Source organism: Diadema antillarum, unplaced genomic scaffold (genome assembly GCF_040938485.1).
Source record: "Diadema antillarum isolate AM-2024a unplaced genomic scaffold, OU_Dant_1.0 seq00000069_RagTag, whole genome shotgun sequence".
In the NCBI taxonomy this organism is placed as follows: domain Eukaryota; kingdom Metazoa; phylum Echinodermata; class Echinoidea; order Diadematoida; family Diadematidae; genus Diadema; species Diadema antillarum.
In genome coordinates this window covers 1,541,905-1,566,626 of record NW_027271168.1, presented here as the reverse complement: position 1 = coordinate 1,566,626, position 24,722 = coordinate 1,541,905, and the positions used below count along the sequence as shown (strand labels likewise).

The 24,722-nt window shown below is 38.3% G+C and overlaps 1 protein-coding gene across 1 annotated transcript in view; it reads right to left on the bottom strand.

Annotated features, from left to right (window-relative positions):
- The window catches only part of LOC139725988 (arf-GAP with GTPase, ANK repeat and PH domain-containing protein 1-like), a 222,340-nt gene that overhangs the window by 59,710 nt on the left and 137,908 nt on the right, over positions 1-24,722 (bottom strand). The window contains exons 2-4 of the mRNA XM_071637071.1: positions 7,503-7,561; positions 2,510-2,597; positions 221-448 (exon numbers count right to left, since the gene is read on the bottom strand). Coding sequence (XP_071493172.1) covers positions 221-448; positions 2,510-2,597; positions 7,503-7,561 — 375 coding nt within the window. The remainder of the gene's footprint in view (positions 1-220; positions 449-2,509; positions 2,598-7,502; positions 7,562-24,722) is intronic.

Here is a 24,722-nt window from a genome sequence, read left to right as displayed (position 1 = left end):
TATAAACTTGAACATACTCTGACTAGCAAGTTTTCTGATCAATCTGATAAAGCCGCTTTGCAACCTTCCCCTTAATGTCGTGTGTTTTCAAGTCAAATGAGAAAAGTCATATGAAGGCAGTCGTATTCAAATGTAAAACCAGTGACTGCCACCATTCTAGCCATGCATCCTTTGCTCTGCTCCCTTCTAAGCCCACATGGCATCATCTCTAACAACTCACCTTGTGTGCCAACGAGGATCATGGGAAGGTCGGCCGTGTTGCGGTAGTGAGCAATCTTGGCGTAGAAGTTGTAGAGCATGTTGAAGCTCATCTCATCCTCCACACTGAAGACCAGGATGACAGCATCTACCCAGGAACAGAACTGGAGTTCAGGCGGGCCACCCTCATCCCGGATGAGAAGCAGGTAGCTCCTGTCGTCCACGGCAATTTCTTTCTTAAATCTCCCTCCTAGTGGGTCAGAGATATGAATGCGTGAAAATGATCTTGTCACACATCAAATATCCAACATCTGTCATGAGGAAAATACTGAAAAAGCAGAAAGTTTTTATGGTGTTGAAATTAATTTTTGCGCATTTCGCACAAACAGCATCCAGCGAAGAAAAAAAGCCCGTGAATATTTTTGCTTGCCATATATTCCAAGAGTTGATGTCTTGATTCTGCGGAATTAAATATATGCGAAACTCACCTTACCCAGATGAGCGCAAAAAATAAATTATGCGAAAATATCCACTTTTACAGTATTCAGAATATTTGCTAATGCTCTTCAGTATTAAATAACATTTTCAAGCAAATTTGGCAGAGTTTCAGAGACCAGAGAGGCAACCACTAAAATGATCTCAAAATACACCTTTCTTTGTTTTCTCAAATACAAGATTCATCCTTCTTTCATAATGAGCATAATTGTTCACTTATCCAAATCATCAAATATCTGATATTGCAGTGTGTAAATTACATACTTGTGTTAATCTCTCATTTCATACACATTGACAACTCACTATGACCTCCTCAAAAACATTTAAATTCCCTCTTTTCCAGTAAAAAGAATGTACTGCTCTATCAAATTTTGAGATTTTACCAAAAGGTTTCTCTTTCATTTATATGACTTTTCAGAAAAATAATTCATAATTTCTGATGACATGTAGAGAAATGCAATTTAAAATTCCCTTTAATCCATCTCCTTTTTGGATGCAGTCATGACTTAACCCGTTGAGGACTGACTGATTTTGCTACAACACTCATTTCCTACAGACACCTGCCCGAGCATACTCGGGTCTCATCTTCAACGGATTAAAACACTTTAACCTCTGCTGCTGTCATCTACCTCTACTCTTACTCCGCCAGCAAACAATATCCAATCAACAAAAGGTCACCATTAACACTCTAGCTTTATCATTGACACAAATTAGAGAGCACTACTTCAAATTGTAATGAATTTGTACTTGATGTCTACGGAAAGCACTACAACATTAATCAGCCCTTTGCATGCAAATGCATATTTTCCCCTCTGTAGAAGGGGAAAGATACGACAAAATCTACCAAAAATATTAATTCCAAAAATAAACTCATGGTTGCATTTTGACTTCGTATCTCAAAATTTTTGGATGGACAGGTACACATCAATACACATTTTTATTTAAGATATTGTACTTCAAGTCAATATAAAGTTATTGCATTATACAGAAGTGGTCACACTTGGATAGTAAACCTGCGAATATTTATAGTTCACACACTCATAGAAACGGGCGGGGGGGGGGGGGGGGGGACATTTCCGTAATAGAATGTAAGAGAATGACTTGAAGGGATGCTTGAACTGGAAGTCTATGAAGAGGAAACTTGCCATCAAAGTTTATTGACACACAGACCCCAGCTTCAAGTGAAGAGACACACCCTCCGACTATTATACACTTCAACCACCAAGAGCAGGAAAAAGTTTGCTCTGGTATGGTCATCTACTCAAGATGACCATACCAGACCTTTACCCCATATCTACTCGAGATGACCATTTCACGAGGACTGAAACTCTTGTTCCAATCACCTCTTTCAAAGTAGAAAGATAAATATATACATGATGAAACTAATATCTATATCCTCTCCTTGTTGTTTGCTCTGGTATGGTCATCTACTCAAGATGACCATACCAGACCTTTACCCCATATCTACTCGAGATGACCATTTCACGAGGACTGAAACTCTTGTTCCAATCACCTCTTTCAAAGTAGAAAGATAAATATATACATGATGAAACTAATATCTATATCCTCTCCTTGTTCTTGGTGAGCTTGTTAATTTTAAGTAAACAAACTTTGCTATTATGTCAGTAAATTCTTAGAAAATGAGCTAATCAGGGTAAGGACATTTCAAATGAATTGCCCGAGTTTCTTTTCAATGTCACTGAATGAATCCACACATTAGGGGAAGTCTCCCCTTTAATACTATGAAAAGGAGAGTTTGAAAGTGGGGAATGGGCTTGAAGATTTAACAAGACCCCCCAAAAGACATCCAACTCACCTTCAGGAGACTCTTCCTGCATGTAGGATCCTGTGAGATACCGATGTACAAGAGCTGACTTTCCACTTGTTAGACTACCAACCACACCCTGTGTGAGGAAGAGCAAACGAGGCAGGGAAACTGATGACAATGAGTCATTTGTTCATCTTCATGGCACAGAAGTAAGATATTTCATGAAAACATATACTACATTGTACATGTCTGGACAGATAACTGCTGCACTCAGGCTAAGCTGATGGTGATAAAAGTGACTAGACTAATTACTATGCATAATGTGATGATGGTGATGATGATGATGATGATGATGGTGATAATACTGATGATGATAAAGATGATAGTGACGAACATGAAGAGTAGACAGAAGAGGAAGGAAAACATATGAACAGATTTGATGGTATAGAATGGTTATGATTTGATTGCAAATATGTTAATCACAGATACCTTAATGTACCTGACTTGCTATGAACCACCATGATAAAATCAATACATTGTAGCTACTATCTGCTGCTGTATCTGAATGCAGAACAGCAACAAAATAGAAATACCAAGAAGATATCTGACATCTCTCCTTTTCCTCAACTCCCTTACAACTACTACACCCCCAATAGAATAACAACATGAAAACAGAGAAAAGGAATAAAGAGACCAGATACATGCCAAACTTATTACTTTATGAGGATGCTTCATTATTTGATTCTCTCTCCAAAACATGCTCTGAATAAAACATTATCCTGATCATTAACTCATTAAGGCTGAGCTGATTTTGCTGCAACACACATTTCCCATAGACACCTGCCCGAGTATGATCGGGACTACACTGTAGTCTTCGACAGATTAAAAACATTCAACTCAGAAAAACATGTTATTTTATGGAGTATAGAAGTAAGTCTTAAGGATTCCTGTTAACGTGTATGAATCACAGAATGCCTGCATTAAAAACAACCTGTTACGAGTATGAATAGCACTCTCCTTCAACCCCCCCCCCCATATGCCTTATTAAAACACACCCACGTAGAGAGCAGGGGGTAAAGAACTTGGTTTTCTCTGCACTCACACGTCTTGTAGCCCATGGCACTATTATGATTAGATTCACCGTCTTGATAAAATTCCCCACTTTGGGATTATGATACACCACCAATAAGGGGCACACTGGCTTGGGTTACCATCCTCTACTGATCATATAATGCCAACAGAAATCTTTTTAAATAAAGCTAACTCTCTTTTAATACTGAGACAGTGAACTGGACTGATGAGAGTTTACACCTTTATGCAGCTAATAAGTAACATTAAAAAAACACAAACAAAACAGGAATCACTAGAAAGAACCACACCGAATTTGAGATGAGGGTGTAAGTATCTATTTTGAATTAAAAGATGGACAATTTCAGACTCTCACATGTACAATTTTCAAATAACTTTTGTGCTCAACTGCTGATTTACTGTAGAAACCAGAATTAAATAACAAGAATTCTGGATGGTTTTTAGACTTTTGCATTTGAACATCTATTGAAATTGGGTATACTGGGTACAGACTTTTACAATTTATAGTGATTGAGATAAGGAATGGGAATGTTTTCAAAATTTATAAGAACTCACAATGAACATGGATGATGACATGGCAGCCTCACCATAAGAATGCATAATTCACTGCTCAAGGAAGCAGAACTACACAGGTGAAGCAAGTGGTATTGTAATGGAGTTGCGATGCTACATTATTGGGATATGTGAGCCTGCTACTGTATGTCATTATCCTTGTTCAGTGTATTACGTTTTTGTTTTTCAGAGTATTGGTTACTCTGCTCAAGGATCACAATAAATTCCACAAACATACACATGGTACTATCCATGTAAATGTCCTACATGATGTGAAATTATATAAATCGTCTGGAATGTCTCTTTAATTAGACTGCACATCACTCACTGAGGAATTATACTTGTCAGCTGCACGACAAGAAAACTTACATTCTTTCTCTTTTTAAAACAAGCAAGCAAGCAAACAAACAAACAAACCAGTCTTGAGTTACAGACAAGAAATACTTTTATTTCATTGCACAACAGGAAGAAGCAATACAAAGCAAAAGCTACAACTTCTGCTGATTTGACAACATAATGATAAACACTTACCCACAAATAACACTGAATACAAACAGATCATCTCGAGTACATAAAACACGCCTCCTCAAATGCATGCCCTTACACCCACACATCATTTAATACACTTTAACAAGAAATCCTCTCGACTTCACATGTGACCTTGTTCCCCTCTCTCGTCAGCCTGATTTCGTCCTCAAACGAAGCGTTCACATCCTACCAGATCATCATTCTCCCCATAGAGGGTGAGAGAGGAGGAAAGGGAGGATGATGATGAAGGGGATGATGATGAGGAGGAGCAGAGGTGGAAGAGGAAGAGAATGAAGAGGGAGATGAGGAGATGAAAGAGGAGGAGGAAGAGGAGATAGAAGAGGAGGGGAGGAGGAGGAGGAGGAAGAGGAAGAAGAGGAAGAGGAGGAGATGGAGGAGGAGGACGGGAAAAGGAAGACGAAGAAGTAAAAAGAGAGACTAGGAGAGTGCATATATTGTATGTGTATGTGTGTGTGTGTGTGTGTGTGCATCATGTAAAGCTCAAATCTGTATACATGTAGAATTTGTTGATTTTTTAGACCAATAAATAGTGTATGTATGCGAATATACATTGATATGAATATATCATGCTATGCATATGTATGAATCACTGTGTATGCATGTGCATGTGAAAGACAATGAGAAACTGAGACAATAGAAAATAGAGACAATGTATTTATAATCTTTATGTGAATGTGTGAAGGACAGAAAGACATGCATTATATGCGGAGGAAGAGAAATGGAGGGAGAGGGGAAAGAATGAAAAGGAAAGAGAGTTTGAGGTGTGTGTGTGTGTGGGGGGAGGGGTGAATATAAGAGCACTGCTAGTTCAATACAAACCCGGTTGTTGGATAAAATATAACCCACATCTCCATCCCCCCTGTGCGAGAGGGGCCCCCCTTTCCAATTTCAAGAACTAAAACTGATGGGCTGGGAGAATTTATTGATGTAGCATGCCCATCTCAATATCGCCATCTCCCAAACTTGATTGCAGGAATTGATTCGACACTGTTGGTGCCACTTCGTTCCCACGTCCCCATTCCTTCATTCTCATCTTGGCAACGTCGTGCTGTGAACATTTGACGATGCCTCAGCGAGATGGGCCTCATGCAGTTTGGGGACACAAAACTGTGAAATCAGTGTTGCTCTCTTTTTCACAGCACAGTATCACTCTATGTTCAAATTAATATTCTATGTCTGTTATATTCATTTCATTTCACTCATTTGTTGATTATCTTCTGTGGATGGATTCAAACTATTTGAATTTGTGGTAAGGAAATACAAACTGTTGTATTCTTCTTTAACAGGTGTTTAAAAAAAAGAAAGTGTTTTTTTTCCCTAATATACTCATGAATGCAACATTTGATAATTGAATATGGGAATTTTCATTCATCCATTATTCCACCTATTCATCTATCTATCTATCTATCTATCTATCTATCTATCTATCTATATTCTATTAATCATTCTACTAATTCCTTTTATTTATCCTTTGTAAGCTTTGCAGAAGTGCATGTTGGTTGAGGTGAGATATACAGGAATAATCAGATGAGTTGTTATTCATGCCAGTAATGAGTCTACAAAATAGAGATAAACTGCAACCGCAGTTGCAACCACAATTCAACGAATACCAAAGCCTTGAGGCCAATGCAAATGAAAGTTGTGATTTACCACGAGTATCCAAAGACTGACTGACATACCCTCCACATCACCTACTCTCCTTGTTGAATTGCTTAAAAGGACAGAGAAAAAGTCCTCACGTCTCCATCTCATTAATGTACCATCATCCAACATTTCCCCCCTCCTCCCAATCTCCATCCCCCCCATCTCCACCCCCCCCCCCCACAACGGTTTTTGTTTGTTCGTCTACCCGCAGACCACTGGCCTCCTCTGACCAGACTTACGTGCACGCGAGACGTGACGCAAGTGGCCGAGGGTCTGGCAGGCTGCAGCGGATAGTAATAGGATTACGGATGACCACAAGGTCAGGTTTAATCTCGCAAGCGAGGCAGAAAAAACTGGGGCAGGGGCACTAGCTGTGCGGAAAATACAAACTCCTTTTCACCATGCTCAGAGATGCCACCAGGGCAGAATTTGCTCCAGAATGTACAGTAAGATGTCTTGTGTTGTTTGCATATTTTTCCTCCTCTTCCAAGGTTTTTCGAGAGCGGGGTTGCCATAGCAACTGTCCTCCATCTCTTTCTCTCCGAAGCATCAAGCACGATCACATCGAGCACATCGCCCTTTGCCACGCATCTACAGAACTGTGTGTATCTCTGAGCCTCAATTCCTGTCCTGACATTATATTGTGGCTACTATGGAAGCATGATACCAAAACAACTGCCATCAAAATTTATTCATGGATCATATCTGACACGAAGTCAGTACATGTAGATATGGTTTATAGATGGTATGGTATGAGATCCATGATAACAGAAAATTGAAGCCAAATCAAATACAAAATGTTGATATTTTTGCACACAGATATTTTCACGTATAGCAGCTGGTTGAAGATTTTCATGACTTTTTAGTTTCACACTGTGTGAAACATGATAGCTGTGACAACAACAACAAAACATTAAAAAATGTTCAGAAAAAAAAGAGTGACTTCTAAAAAAAACGTTTTGTGAAACATTGCCTAAAACGAGATCAAATCTATCAGAAAAAGTAAAGTATTGGTACTTGGTAGACATTTGATGCTGCATCTCAAGCGTGCTGGTCTTGGACAGTACAGGCAAGGCAAATTTTTATTTTCATTCTAGTCCATATTTTCCAAATCAAGAGCCTATTCACAAAATTTACAAAAATAAGACTGCAGTGAAAATTTCAGCATTTACAATATGTGAACATAAGAATGATAGGTAACACCTACCAGTTTCAGCTCAGGTACTGTCCTACTCAGCGTCCATTCTTGGCTATTTACAAAGGAATCTGCAGAGGAAATACAAAAGTAAAAATCAGCGATTAAACACCTGATCACTGCAAGAAAGTCACACTGTGACAAAAGAGAAGGACAAATTATAAAAAAGTAGCTCATAGAAAGACTGCTAATCATCACATAAAAATGTGGACTCAGGAATAGATTTATTTTCATGTCATATCAATGAACATGTTATCTACATAAGATGTGGATGTGTTGACAGAATTATTCACATTTCATCTGAAGGTACTATACACAGAGAGACAGAGTGAGAGCTGCAAAGAATAGATATCACAAGGTCCACTCCATTCATTGATATATAAATCATATTAACGCATGCTAGTTTAAGGTTATCACCATATTAAACACATCAGAAAAACAGCTATAAATATACAGACACACATTATCTGACAATTGTCTTTGCATAATTGGGAACATTACCCCATACATCAGAATCAATTGCAGTGATCTAACTCGTGCCATTCTCATTCCCTGCATCCCACTGACTGATAGAACAAGTCTTGGGAACCAAATCAAAACCATTTAATGACTCTAGCGACATTTATTGCAACATGACATTTAGGGGGATGGGTACGGCTGCACCGTCTGGGCTGCAGACGCGGGCCTGATATTTGCTTCGGGGAGGGTGGATTGACTTTTCTCCCACTCGCCCTTCGGTTTGAAATCTGTGCTTTCATTATCATGGACTACTTTGTTTCTCTCCCTCTCTCTATTTCTCTCAGCCTATCTCTCTGTCTTTATCTTCATCCATCTCTCTTTTTCTATCTCTCTATCTCTCTCAATTCTTCTGTCAGAGTCCAGTAGGAAGACACACACAAGACATGAACGACAAACACAGACATGCTCAATCCTGCATAGAGGAAGCAGCCTGTCTGCACATACAAAATAAGATGGTTACGATGTGTGTAGTTACAGGGAAAGAAAGCATTCACTCTGCATGCAGTAAAAATAAATGGTGACCACGACTTGAAAACTGCACTGTACACCATATAATTCCTGTGTTGGGTACTTTTCGTGAATTAAACAACACGTCATGAAAAAATCAACGCTGATTCCATCATAAATGTCCATGCACACAGACATTTTTTGATTCATTACTATACTCCACAATCACAAATTTAACTACATCCAAAATTGTCTGGAAGTCCCGATTCATGGGAAATTAGACTTCTCAAATATAATATTATGCTGTATACAGTGTGTAGAACATGACACCATGATTTTTTTCATTCTTGACCACATCATTACGATGATCCTCCCTCACATGATATGTTTTGCTAAGTATACAGTATTGAAAACTACATCTAACAAACTACTGTGCAACAACTTTTTAATGTACTTGGTACCCCAGATATAGTTAACAAAAAGAAAAGAAGAGAATAGACCAGAAACTGCTTTCCACAAACCGTAAAAACAACTAATTTTTGATGAATGAATAAGATTTAATGTCTGTGTTCTCTGCATCAGTTAACATAGTCAATGAACAGACAAACACATTTACCCTGTATTACAAAATGCAAAAATGCTATACCAAGCAATGCTTCAAAGGTCCTGTTTACCTTTGGGAACAGTCATTAAAAATGTTTTCAAGATATGACATTTAATGCACATGTGTAGGTCTGTTGTACCACAAAACATCCTATCATATAAAATTTTCGCGATAAAGCCTAAAATAAAAGGAGATATCTGTGTTTTTCTCAATAAACCGTAACTGTAGACGGTTTAGTCTGGAAACATTTTTATTACTATTTTTCACATTTTGTATATTTAACAATACTTAACATCAATTTTAGCGATTCAAATTTTTACAGTGGTTGTTTCTATCACTAACTCACATTTTAGAACTATTGTAAAGCACTAATGCTGGGTTTCTGTTTCATCTGCAAATGGTAAATTATGCCTTTAACATTGTCAATGCACCAGTGAAGCAGAGAGCAATGGACAAGCAGACGACGTCAAATTTTGGCTTTTGTCCACGCACAAAAAAAGATCTCCCCTCATTTAAATTGCCTGAAAGCATGTAACATGTGAAGTGCCGAGAGAGTGGCATCGCACTTTTTGGCTACACATTGGTGGAGAACGTATTTGAGGAGCACTCAGAGTGAAAATGGTTAGAATTGCTAATGGATACATTTTCTCGGATGATATGCGAAGAGGGACTCGCTTGGAGAGTGTGTTGAAACGAGATGAGGTTACCTTGTCAGCGTCAGGCTGGGCTTTTTTTTTTCTTTTTGTGGTGGTTTTCCGCTCATGGGTTGGCAGAAAATGAATGTTGGGCACATTCATTCACCGCCGAGTGTGATATTTCAGCACCTATGTCTCTCACAGGACCCAAGTGACGAGGAGAATCCTCAATGGTGTTTCATCCCCCCCCCCCTTCTTTCAAAGCTCAAGTTGGCATGGTGATAGCCTAATATCTTCTCTCTGGCATTTTGAACACTCTCTTCTTTGTTCTAAATCTTTTGAACCTCTCATTGTTACCGCTGATTGGGATGAAAGTAAGATCGGACCACGACGAAAAGAGACGAGTAGGAACGCTCCTAAACGTGAGTGATGGATCCACGAAAGATGAACAGATATCTTCCTCTGCGTATTAATGACTGAGGTACGGAGAAGCCAGATACAGCACAAATTGTCAGCATTCACCTCAAGAAAGCATGATGAATACGCAAGACTGTCAGACTTAATTTAGAGCATATACCCCGAGCCCTCGAAACACATCAAATGCAGGGGTGAAACTAATTTGTCTTTCAACACAATGACGAGAGCCCAGTAGGAAACGAGGATTGAGAATAAAGTGGCGTTGTATTTTTCATATTTTTTTCACTATATTTGGTAATGGTACATGTATGACTCATCATGTTTTTCCTAGATACGAAGGACAAAGCGTGTATTTGAGCATACATTGCACTCGAGTGTGATTGTTTGTCTTTGTGCATCTGTGTGTATACTTGTCTTTGTTTGAGTTTGAATGTGTGAAGTCTGGATGTGTCTTTGAGTGTGTGTGTTAGTGTACAGGGTTATATATGTGTCATGTGTGTGTGTGTGTGTGTGTACTTGTCTCTGGGTGTAAAGACCTCATATGTTAAGATTATGAATTTTCAGGAAAGTCAAACAACTTTTTTCACGAAATAACATCAATTTTGACGCCAAATAATGCAGAAACATTATTTTTCAATTGGATTAATTGTTCTTAAAAAAAAATAAAACAAAAATAAAACAACCCCCCCCCCCCCATCACTATTCAAAAGTGATATTCAAAAGTGAGTTTAGGGGTTAATATATGCCAAGTAAGATGCAATGTCTTGTCACTCCAGGAATGATTTATTTCATGTTTGTGTGCATGTGTGTGTGTCTGTGTGTCTGTCTGTATGTCTGTCTGTTTGTGTGATCAATACTGATTCATCTCTCCTAAATCTCTCCTGTCAGGCATACAGTATATGGGCCTATTCATCACACCCTCAGTGATCTGATTTGTCTCTGGATTCAATCATGGACAGCAAGGCTTGAGGTGCTGGAGGGTATCAAAGAAGCCACATAGAATATTGCAGTGGAAGGAAACATACCCCACATGACAATAAACTACCCCATGGTATGATATCCCTATCAACCTTCCTGATGGTAAATGCCATGCTTAATTCTAAGCACTGTATTTCTTACTACTCAGTATGCTATTTTACTTTGTATATTTGATGTGATAAAAGCATAGACTTGTGGATGAATAGCCTTTGGCTGAAGCAAGTGCCCGTGTGGAAATAAAACAAATGAATGAATATGTTATGGGATATTGCCAAAGAGACCCTCCATGATAAAGATAACAAAAGCAAAATAAATCAGCCTACCTTCTGAATGATGTCATGTGACAATCAAAGATATTGACTGACATCACTTTCATACTGGCCTGTTCTATTGTTTTACATGACCCTTGTAAATTGACACAAATAAATAAAAGATGTTTATTGTTGTTCGTTTACACATTGTCTAATGCTAAATCACAAAGCTAACTCATTCGATGTAATGCCTATGTATATGAACAGGCTAAAAAAGAGAAGGCTGTAAAAATTGCAAAAAGACAATCTAATGCAAACAGTTCTGCTTGGGAAAACAAGAAAATTGTCATTCATTGCTTGATAGTGATCACTATCAGAGTTTTGGAGATTATCAGAGCAGTCCGGGCCCACCAGCCTAAGAATTCTTATTTACATACTAATTTGGTATGGAAACACATTGTGAGCAGTGCCTAGCAGTCTCAAGTGATTGAACTCAATTCCCGGAAGGTCCCAGGGCTATGCTAGTGGTACCGTAATTCCATCAGCACAGTTCATAAATTGCGACCTCCTTCTCAGGAATACTGAAACTGAGAATGACACCAGCTCTATATTTCATAAAGCTGTGAGAACTCCGCTGCCTCAAACTGAAGGAGATGAAAACAACTGACAAAGCAACCCCAGTGGCATATTGCATTCTTTAATGAGGTATAATGATATTATGTGCTTCATATTCATTACAATACATCACATTATAAATCTGAAGGGAAAGTTCATGGTATAAATACTAAATATTTAGAATCAAAACATGGTTATAAGGAATGCAGGGAAATACTGAATTGGGGGCTATGCATTAGTCCTATTGAGAAATTGCTTCCACAACTTGTGATGATAACAGAAGTAGGTCTAATAGCAGTATGACTAGTGAGGACTGTAATCACAATAATACCAATAAGTCTCATTTTTTTTTACCTATACTTTGCTCATCAAAGGAAGGATTTCTTTTATGGTTTGCCCTACCATTTTAACATTTCTTTACCACAACCTCACCAGGTAAGCACTTTCATGACGGGGTTTAAGGAGACATCGTGGACAAAGCATTTCATTCATGAATATTTGCACCAAGCAGGTACTGAACCCAGGATATAATTCTTTAGATACCAAAGGCCTGTCCACTTTTCCATGTGGCTTTACTTCATTTAAATGACATTAACTACTTCCTATTGCTTTATATGCAAAAAAAAAATGCACAATTTTACTAATTGACCTCAACCTCTGACTAGGACAACTGATGAATACAGCACTATTATGTAATCACATGACAATTATATTTTTTTCTGATATACCTGCGCAAATCATTTACCAATTTTATTAATACTCAAGTAGTAACTATGCGTATGTGGTTTCTAGATTTCACTCAAATGTCACTGTGTCTTTGCTGGTTCTCTGTTCCCAATTGAAATAACGTTGTGGGCTAAACTTTTAACAGAAAAAGTAAAATTTGATGGCGTGCAGTTTACAGGAACGATGAAAACATTTAGATTGACACTTGTAACAAACTCCTTTCTCATGCAACATTTTCAATTTAATCTCATTGACACTGCCATAATACTGGGTTAACTTTCATTGCATCATTTTCCATCGTCCAATTGATTTTGTTTTGCTGCACTGATCTTCCTTGACAGTGTGGCTTCTACTGAGCGTCATCCGTCATCATCCATACATGGCTGCAATTATTCTAGAATCTAATGGACTGTAAAGCTCACCGCCACACCTCATCATTGCTGTAAATAATCCAGACGCGCTCAAAGCACCACTTTTTCCCCCTCCTCCTTTTTTTCTCCTCCAAGTGTTGAGGTGAGTCACCAATTGGTAAACTGAGCTTGAATTCATTAAGGAATCACACCTTTTTTGCCAGTTTTTTTCCCCCTCCTTATCCCCTGGATACTGTGTGGGGGTAAGACGAATCAAACACACACACACACACACACACACACACACACACACACACACACTTGCTATCCAAGTCACCATTCTCTCATAAGTCTAGTCACTGGTTTCCATAGGAATTTGAGAAGGGAGTCCCCGGAGGAAACGTGGAGAACCTAAAACCATCCGCGCCTCGCCATTCATGTTGCCACGGTTTCCAGCCTCCTCTTGGCTTCCTATGACATCACCCATCCACCAAGAAGGAGGAAAAAACCAGTCTTGGAAGAAATAACCACAAGACCCCCCCCCCCCCTCCCATACTTTCCCCCAGGGTGATAAATGAGAAGGGCACAGGCACAATACTAGTAATAGAAACAGACATACAGGCATACACACACATGTCCCAGACATACAGGCATACACACACATGTCCCTGGCCTGCAATATTACAGCAAGCATGGACTGCTATATGTATCAAAAACTTGACAGAGATGAAATAGGGAAAAAGATAGCATTCTCAACCCTCATATAAGTTTCTTTACATAGATAATTCATATCCAGCATTCATAAATGCTCCACTAATTTTCTGCCTTTGCCTGTATTGGCCTTCATGAATGCAACTACAACATTGCAATTGCAGAGCAGTTGAGCAATGATAGTCACATGATAATGTACAGGAGAAGCAGAAAGTCATCCCCTCATAAACTTTGTACCACAACAAAGAATTCTGATTCTTGTAGGGATGGTATAGTATTGGTAGTGATGAGAATTGAGCATTTGACTCCTTGCAAGATACCGAGAAACCACTTACGAAATGTTACAGAGCATACCATTCTTAGAAGACTTCAAAGTTTATTTGGGGAAAATCTGTTTTGAAATGGCCGAGATATCCAAAAACAAAGTAATACAAAGAGATCCTAATATATGGTGGGTTCAACCTTTTATTAGTATTGCTTGCTTTGGATATCTCAGCCATTTTAAAATAAATTTCATAAAAAAGTTGAATACATAATATACATAGATATTCTATTATATCTGACTGCACTACAAGTTCTCCTTCAATGCCTATAATGTAACTCTGAAAAACCATAACACTTTCCACATGTTATCTGTAGTAACTACTTATTACACATCAGAAAACAAAACAAAATGAATAAACAAAAATGGGGATGCTTCTACAACAAATAAACCAAGTTGTTTTGCTAGCTTGCGCAGTCGGAACTAAGAAAGAAAGACTGAAAAAAAAAATGCATGCGAATGTTCCCCGGGAATAAATCTCGAGATTGCTTGCATCCAATATCGAGTGCAGTTCCCGTTCCCATAGTGTTTGGTTACATGCCCCTCACATTCAACAAGGAGTGAAGAGAAAAAGAAGAAGAAGAAAGAGTGAAGCTGAAGAAATAACACGGTACAATTCCAGAGAGGTTTGTGTTTGGGATTAGATTCCATTGTTCATCTTTTTTTTTCTTCTCCCACATTCACTTTCATTGAGTTACCTCAGGCTGTTATGTTTTAAATGGCAGTGCTAACCTTTTCAAGTGGACATACAGAACAGAGAGAGAAAAAAAATGCGGAAAGAGGGGGGGGGGTGCTGCTGTTTTGAACTTTGGCACTTAATACATTCTACCACATAGATTCTTATAATTTCACTACTTAAATAGCCACAGGTACAGAACAAGGATTTAAGCAATCTGGAATCCCAAGGTACTTACTGCTCTTTGTATGCAAAATGTATACCTTAAAGGGATCGTATAGTTTTGGTTGAGACATAATTTCAGATTTCAAACATTTTTTGGTGAGATAGTGAGAAACCTCTTATGAATTATGAAAGAACATGTAATTCCATGAGGAATTCAATGTTTATTTGACGAAAATTGGTTTTGAAATGGCTGAGATATCCAAAACAGAGCGTTTCTAATAAGGTGTGGGACCCACCTTTTATTACGATCGCTTTGTTTTACTTTGTTTTTGGATGTTTTAGTCATTCCAAACCCGATTTTCATCAAATAAACTTTGAATTCCTCTTAAAATGTTATGCTCTGTTCTATTTCATAAATGTTTTATTTATATCTTGCAATAAGTTGAAAGCCCAATTCTCATCTCCACCGATACTTTACCATCCCTTTAAGTTATCTAGACATTTGCAACAAGGGACAAATAAGCTAATTTCACATAGATGGGCAGACACTACAGGCAAATAAATGACTTATTTATTTATTTATTTATTTAGTCATATTTATACAGGGTGGCCCTATCAGTAGTCAACGCACTGTTCTCCCTAGAGGCCCTGTGTCACAAACTCATTCATAAAAGTCAAACGAAACAGACAAATAACACTACAGAAGTATACAACAGAGATTACAGAAAATGGATCTAACAAGATCAACATAAATATCAGATAACAAATAACCCAGGTTATGAGGCGAAATGTTTCAAATAATTACAGCAAAAGGTAGCTTTTGAAGGAGAACTGCGTATAATTGCGGGAAGTGCATTCCAAAGCATAGCTCCAGAGAAAGAAAAAGCCCTTTTCCCACTCTCAGAGGTGACTCTAGGCAAAACAAGACCATGACTGTATGATAGGTGGGCATTATGGAAGGGGGGGGGGGGGGGTACTGCATACATCATTTGACAACAATACTGTTCCACAACTACAAGTTGCTCTAAAAAGAGAAAGTACCCTGAAAAGAAGAAAAAAAAAAGTATATCCTGTGCATACTGTGAAACAAAAGCAAAAGAGCACTGGAAACTAAGGAAGAAGACAAAAATATCACATTACACAAAAATTGAGAGGAAATGAATCATGGAAAGTTGCACCTGCATGGCAATTAATAGAAATCTATAAAAAGTTGGCTTCCTTGGTAAACACTGATGTTGCTTGCATCATACTTGTGATGTGTTTTATCTACAAAAGGTAATTTCCCCATAATTTGCTGCCTAAGAACATATTTTTCTTTTCAACGAACTGCTGAAGATGAATTGGGGATACTTTGTCTGATATGTATATCACAAATGTTATCATGTTATGAAAATAATATGAAAATAATTCCTTCATAAAGATTTTTAAAAAGTCATACTCAGTTCTCTTTTTTTTTTATACTACAAAACAGACGTACACTAGTGCTCATGTGATCAGTACACTTCTAGAAGTTTTTGACAGCATGATGACTTTACAACTGAACTTCTCAATCCCCATAGAAACCGTGATTTATAGTACATTAGCAATTAAATTCGAAAGCAAAACTGAAACATACTCTATGGCGACTTGCGAAATGACTACCTGCACCGCTAATCCATATAGCAGACATACAATCAGTTGACGCATTGAACTCAATGATCATGTCAAAACATAGAGGTTCATCTGCTGGCAAAGGGTTTGGTCGTAAAGAACTGTAAAACCAGAACGTTTTGTGTGCATACAACTGCTGTGAATTTCGTGAGTCAGGATTTGTGAGCATATTAAAATGCACGCAAAAGTTCTTGTCTACACAACACATTGAATGCAGGAGCAATTGGCGAAAGTGTCATGCTGCAAAAAAAAAGGCTGTTAACTACACTATGCGAAAGCTTCATGCTACGAATGTTTTGGTTTTACAGTATGCATGCCTAGGACATTCAACCCTCTGTATGCTTTGAATGCTGATTGACACAGAAAAACCCTAGTTGTCTAAAGTCCTTGCATGGGAAAGGTTGACGATAGTGACTTCAGAAAGGTTAAGTTTTGTTATTTTCTTGTCACAGTTTCCAAAGAAATATACCTTGGCCACAAGTCTTCACTTTATCTTGTCTTGGGCAAAAGAGAATGCTGTTATCCAGACTGACAATGATTTCAAGATTACACACAATGATAACAATGAGCTTTAAATAGTTGAAGGGATTTGCTGATCAGAGAACAAGCTTGTACTTGAGACCTACATACCTGGCTCAACTGGTCACTTTCTTTAGTGTCCAGGGCAGAGATGAAATACACTGCCAATCAAGTGTAAGAGGGCTTTTGAAAATGAATCCCCTATTCACCCAATCACAGCATGCTGGTGGCTACTCCTGAAATAACTGCATATAACTGAATCTTGATGGGTGTAGCCCCAAATTTAACCTACTCAAGTTTATCATCTTAGCAAGCCACTGACTTACTGGTTGACAATAAAATGCTAATGGTGATAACCGGCTTTAAAAGCTAGGACACTTAGAAGGAGAATGAATCCCACACATGGGTGGACCGACTGAATACCGAGACACTTTTTAGAAAACATCAGTGAAATTTGAGGAAAATTCACACAATGCATTGAAAAGTTTTGAATTTTTAGTTTCGGTGCCACCATCATTCAAATGGGTACACCTTGAAATGGGAAGGCTGGCCTAACTCAGATATCTGGGAATCCCCACAATGAACTGTGTACAGATTTATCACTCAACTCTATGTAAGTACGCACACAACCAAAAAATCTCCATCAGAGGCTAACACCAGTGACGACCATGTGATTCGATGCACACATTTGTTGATGGGCAATACTATACCTGCAGGCCTGCACTATTATGTGGGCTTTCAAATGTACCATGGTGGCTATCGAATGAAGATTGCTGCAATCTCATCAACTTTTTCTCTCAATGTTGCTACCGGGTCCTTCATTCCATTCTCACTGTCCCAGTGTCACCATCGGGGAAACATTCTTTCAAGTTGATGCCATGATTGTGGTAGAAAGTAGAATGAATGCCACAGTGACTTCCATACCAAATCTGAAAGTCTTCCTTTTCTTTTTTTTTTCTTTTCTTTTTTTTTTTGGGGGGGGGGGAGTGGGGAAGAGGGAGGGATTTGAGTTAGTTCTTCCATTTTACTGAGTACATTCCACAACCCATTTGCAGGTTTTAATGAAAGACTCTTAGCCAACCACGTAAGATGATCAACATTACAATGGATTTAAGGCAAGACTAATGAACTATTAGCACAGATGATTTCACATTCCTGTGGCCGATCTCTTGGAGAGTTTTAATTACCCAAGATCAGACTTGATTAGACCGCCGCATGGAGCTCAGTGTCCACTAATTACTGGACATCTTCACTGCCAGACAAGACATGATCTCATTATTCCTCTATTTAAAGGGTGTGTACAGTTTTGGTTGAGGTGAGGATTTAGCTTTTAACGTTTTGCGAGATATTCAGAAACCACTCTATGAGATGTCAAAGAGCATGCAATTCTAAGGGGTATCAAAAGTTTATTTGATGAAAATAGGTTTTGAAATGGCTAAGATATCCAAAAACAAGGTGAAACAAAGACATCCTAATAAAAGGCGTGGCCTGTCGCCTTTTATTATTATCACTTTTTTGGATATCTCAGCCATTTGAAAACCAATTTTCATCAAATAAACGTTGAATCCTTCTTAGAATTACATGCTCTTTCATATTTCATAAGAGGTTTCTCATTATCTCACTTCGGAATGTTATAAACCTGAATCCCCACCTCAACCAGTACTGTACAGTCCCTTTAAACTTGGTGATACTAGTATAGGAAGCCAAGAACAGAATATTAGTCTTTTGGGACGATGCCATCTCTTCGGGCAACTAGGCTGCAGTACAGAGACAGCTGGTGCTTGAAAGGAATCAGTGGTTTAAAAGAGCATTAATGGGAAGGAATTTGTAATAGCGTATATGACAACTTGAAGGATAAATGTCCCTCAGAGTAGGAAACTGTATATAAACAAAGGATGTGATTCAATACCAACAGAGTATATAGTAAACACCTCCAGCCAAGTGTGACTCGAAATGCAAAGTTTGATTCCTTGTGCCTGACATGCAGTTAGTGAGCAGGCAAGGTATCAAATACAATTGCTTCAAATAAACGATTCTTAACCCGTTGAGGACGGACTGATTTTGCTACAACACGCATTTCCCATAGACACATGCCCGAGTATACTCAAGACTCATCCTCAACGGGTTAAACATGTGCCTTGTGTAGAATTTATTCGCAGCTGATATGCTAACTGCAAAAAAAACCTAACCAACCAACCAAAAAAACAAACAAACAAACAAAATTGATGGGGCCAGACAAGAAAAGTCATCAATTCCTTAATAGGTTACCACTCCTTGGCTCTTGACTGGGTAACAACATCACGGGAATGGTTAGATTCACAAGCAATTTACTCACAGTAACGTGCCGCTGGTGTCGTGTCGCCAGCATGGCGACAGTGTCGTAAACTTGCCGCGCAACTGCGTGCCTCTAAATGCAACAGTGACGCCTCAGTAGCTAGTCTCTTAGTATTTTTTTTTTCTCTCTCTCTCTGCAATGAACTGCAGAGTATGATGCCATAATTAATGCATTGCAGAGAACCTTTTAATCATTAAATTAATGGCTGCCACACTTCGAATGCTGTCCCAAAAAGTACAGCCTGTTGCTCCGACATACCAAGAATTATCAGACCAAGGTAACAGCACGGAATGGTGTACATATATTGAAAGCATTACTGTCAAAGTGGTTATTTTTGCACGAGTAATTTTTCGCGCTCGGCTGGTTGAGATGAATTTCGCATGTTTTCAATTCCACGGAATCAAGACATTTACAAGCGGGACATGCAGTGTGCCAAAATATTCATGTGTTCTTATTTTTGTGCTGGTTTCTGATCATCATGCGAAATGTGCAAAAATTTCAACACCGCAAAAATTTCCACTTTTACAATAACCACATGATTTGTACCGAATGCTGATCAGCAGAATGCATCACTGCGCACAATACACATAGATGACAACCTAATCATTTCAGATTACAAGTGCCTCACTGAACTGTAATCCGCAAACACAGATGATATACAAAATTGTCATCCATCAGTACTTTCATCCTTCAGAGTATTGCTGTAAAAACAGGAAAGACAAAAAAACATACTCTGAAACAAACAAACAAACAGCACTGACTCCAGAGAGGCTGAACGGATTTACGGGCTTACCCTTACGACTTCTCAAGATACTGCAGCTCCTCATGCGACATAATACCCTGACAGTCCGTTTATAATACTCCATGGGGTATTCCTTCACTCAACCATGCAGGCTAAAACTTTTGACATTACATTCGGGCAAGTTTCATCGTCTACAATGAGCAACAGTCATGCCAAACAAAGTGGGCCTACTCTTCCCATTGTTGCGAAAGTGAAAATTTAGAAACACCCACGCATTATTACAAGGGCAACTATTTTTTTTTCTCACTCTCTCGTGTTAACTTCTCCTGAGTTAAAAATGAAAATGATGACACACATTCTCATGGGAAGTATTCCTAGGGTGATTCCCCCATAAATAGTTCTTCTACCATAAATAGTTCTTCATCTAGTGCCAGCCGCGGGTATTGCCCATTTGTGTGGTTGAAGAAGCTCAACTGTCGGTAACATGGAGAGAGAGATACAGAGAGTGAGAGCAAAGAAAAATCAAGAAGATACAAAACCATGCTGGAAACAAACACATACCTAAACCAAACCAAACCAAAACAAAACAAAGCTGGATAATTTTGTTTCTTACTTTTGATGACACGAAAGTCCTATATCACATACATGTAAAACCCTCTAGATGACTGCGGATGTGAATGATATATGAGCATGAAGTCGTAAAACACATAACACTACTGACCAGGACTGTACGCATAAAGTCTTGGTGAAGTACTATTCGGATATTAGCAGCACAAGATTACTGCTGACTTCTTGCGAGAATACCAATTTGTGAACGTGTTTCACGCGTATATGTTAACACGTTTCACATCACTCGCAGATATGCACAACAATGGGGATGTCTGTGTGTGTGTGTTTACACACACTAACATACACATGTACTGACACACATAAAAATAATCAAAATCAAGAAAATATCAAATTTCCTTCATCATCATGAAGTGAAACAAGGGGTATGATCCGTCGGTCGTGACACAGCTTTTTGAGATTTCAAGCATCGCACAATGACTAACAATGTATTTTGAGACTGATGAGTTTCCCCAGATGCTTCCGACATCTTTGAGAACCTATTATCCTGACAGCTGTTTCAGATTTGCGAAAGGCTTGGTACTGCAAAGTTTAATCCTATTCATACTTTCAACAGCAATGAGTTTGCACAAAACCATTGCTACAGCAGCCAACAAACAGATCCTGTATAAAAGCAAAGCTTGCATACTGAGAGTGTGCCCTGCACATTCCAAATATGAAACACAGTCAGTGCGGTTTGCAACTGACTTGTCAATGACATGTGAGACAGATAACTGTGGATAAGCACAAAGAGAATATTCAAATGAAAATGAACATGAAAACAATTAATTCAATTTTGGTCTTTCCTCTTTTTTGCTCTGCCAAATCACAAAGACTTTTCAATGTGTAGGTTCCTATAAAATGACACAATGCAGTTGTCTTCTTTCTTGTGTTGCAACATGTCAATTGGAGAATTGTTATATGGAACAACACCAAATACATTCATTAGCACCAGCGAATTCATGGCTCAGACATCATGCTTACCAATTACTTATCTCCTGCTAAAAAGAAGCTTACTCATCTCTTGCGAGAAAAAGAGAGAGAGAGAGAGAGAGAGAGAGAGAGAGAGAGAGAGAGAGAGAGAGAGTATATTCCCTTCATACATGTAGTTCTTATCCCTTTTTAAGGCCCTTTGCTTTGTTTTCTTTATGAACAATCTTTCACTTTTGTATGCTATTTTCAGCTTTTTTCTCCTTTTTTTCCTCATGCGTTCTACCCACTCCTACCTCTCAACTGTAAAATAATATCTCTTACAACCCTGTAATTTGCGACCCGAATCGGAGAGAGCCGCATTTTCGCCAGCACAATTACGTGCATGAGCACGACTGATTTTTGTTTAACAGCAACGCCGAACCGGAATCCTTGGAAATAAGACAGAAGAACACTAAATAAAACAAAAAAAAACACACACGTACACACCGACACACACAAACAAATAATCGGACGGCAGAAAGCAAGTCAATGAATAAATCAAGCACGAATTCATCAGTAATGCACATATTACCCCAAATCAGCATTTCCACATCGTAGTTAATTCAATCCATTACTGATCTGGGAAGCGGGCATATTGCTTACTGCCTCACCCTCAATATTCTGCCTATCCTACAATTATCAAAGGTCAGACTTGTGCCATAGGCATACAGGTAACTGCACGCAGCCACTGAGATGCTCCGAGAGGTTCATTATCCTCTTTTTTGTTTTTCTTGATATAAGTGTTTAACCAAATAAATATATTGTAATTGTTCTACAAATGTTCGACAAAAAAAGATGATAGGCGACAGAAGTTTTATTTTTGGTTCTCTTTCTCAATGTTAATATGCATGGTATTGCAACTTACAATACTTTTGCCACATTACGATGTTGAAATCATGATATCATTGTTTTCTTATCTTGTTAGAAGCAACAATCAAAGCAAATTAGGGAGAGAATAAAACCAAAAACAACCTCACAATGCCTGAAATGACACGTTTATCGGTTTGCTTCCTAGAGAATTACATAGAAGAGTCTGGAAGTTAAGACTATTTTTGATTTGCAATTTAACACAAGGGAAGGTACTAGCAGGCTTCTGAAAGAACTGACCACCTGAGAAAAAAATGCATGAATTTTTAGCACGTATTCGAGCAGGTACATCCCTCTCAATCAAACCAAGGCGATAGTCAAACTATTCCCATCTCTACCCCCCCCCCCCCCAATCCAATTTCTTTTTGGTAGTCACAGATTTATCGAGCGCCCGAGAAGTAGGTCACAAGTGAAGCCAGTGCAATTGACCTGCTCACGTTTTTTGAGGCATACAAGTGCGCAGGTGTGTGGAACGGTCACTGAATAATGAGTACGCTCCATCATGCAGTGTCTGTGGACGTAAAAACCGCAAAGAATTTGAAGCATCTTGAATCTTCGCATCAATATGAACACCTTCATCTTTAAAGCATGAACCACTTTTACAGGCAGCAAAGGCATATGTGGCAAACTTGAGAAACAAAGAAAAGAATGGATGCATTCTGGTTTTTATGGCTTATTATCTCTTCTTGATTGATCTCTTGCATCTAGTTTAATCAAGACCGATATGAATGTAATAAATCAAGTCTGATCATAAAAAGATTTTACAAGATTCTACTGTATCTTAATCATCTCTTAAGATGGCAACAAGCACTGGGAAGCTTTATTTCCCATGCATAGTAACCATAAAATGAAAAAGCATTGATTTTGAAAATCAAAAATACTAACCAAACTTACTCTTCCAATAAATGCGTATTTCATAACACATTGGGCTGGGGCATGGAAGAGAGACTAGACTTCGAGATACATTTGGGTCAATAAAATCTTTTCTACTTCCCTCAATACCATGTTTGAGTGTGATCTGATGATCACTTACACTTCTTGGCTGGGATAAAAGCATATTCCATCCACAGACACATTTGCGGCTGGTTATGAGTGCACTCTGCCATTTATAAGACCCATTTATGATCTTTCCTGAAATTACTCACAGCTAGTGCTGGGAAAGAAACAGCCTTTGTCCATGCTTTTTTTCTTCTTCTTTTTTGCTTTTGCTAGACATAATGGATATTTTTCTGCCACAAAAATACATCAAATTTGTATGTATGAAAGACGACGTGTCAGCTTGGTGACTAATACTTGCTGAAAAGACTGCCTCAAGAACTTCCATGGATGGAGAATCAAGTCACTCATAAAAGTAAGCGCTCCTTGAGGTCTACCATTTCCACAATACTGAAACCAAACAGCAAACCTTTCCTCTAGACAGGAGTTGACTTCATATTCTGCTTTGAATCTTGGTATCACAACCATTTACATTCCAGCATTCTTCTTTTTCTGGTGACAGCTCTGATGACCTTCATCATCACCATCATTGTCATTAAAATTACCTTTGCTATATTTTGCGAGGGATTTATTTTTGCAAATTTCGCGAGTTGGGTGCTATACCCGAATTTAACCACATGTACATGCAACATTTTCTGGTTCTGACATGAATGCAATGTGCATGTGTACATTTACCGTATCTGTCCATTACTGTATTCCAATATACAAATTTAACCACTCATCAAGTTTTTTGGAAAGTCTCAAGCCATAAACACTTAAGACTTGCTAATTATATGCTGTATAAAGTATGATACTATCACTCAAAATTCTTGGCACTGTGATTGAAAACACTTTATATACCTGGTATCACATCCTGTAAAGAAAGAAAGAAAAAAAAACACTTCATGTATAAGGTGTAAATGCACAGGAAATGTGCGAGATTGGTAATGAAGCAAATTTATATTGTGGACAGTAATATCTCAATGCAAGTTTACTAACAAATAGCAGGGGAAAAAAAAAGGTAACAGTGCAACTCAAAGTGGGTCTTTCAGCTATTAAAGGTCCTGTTTACCTTTGGGAGCAGTGATTTAAAAAATTTTCAAGATATCACATTTCATGCATATGTGTAGATCTGTTGTATCACAAAATA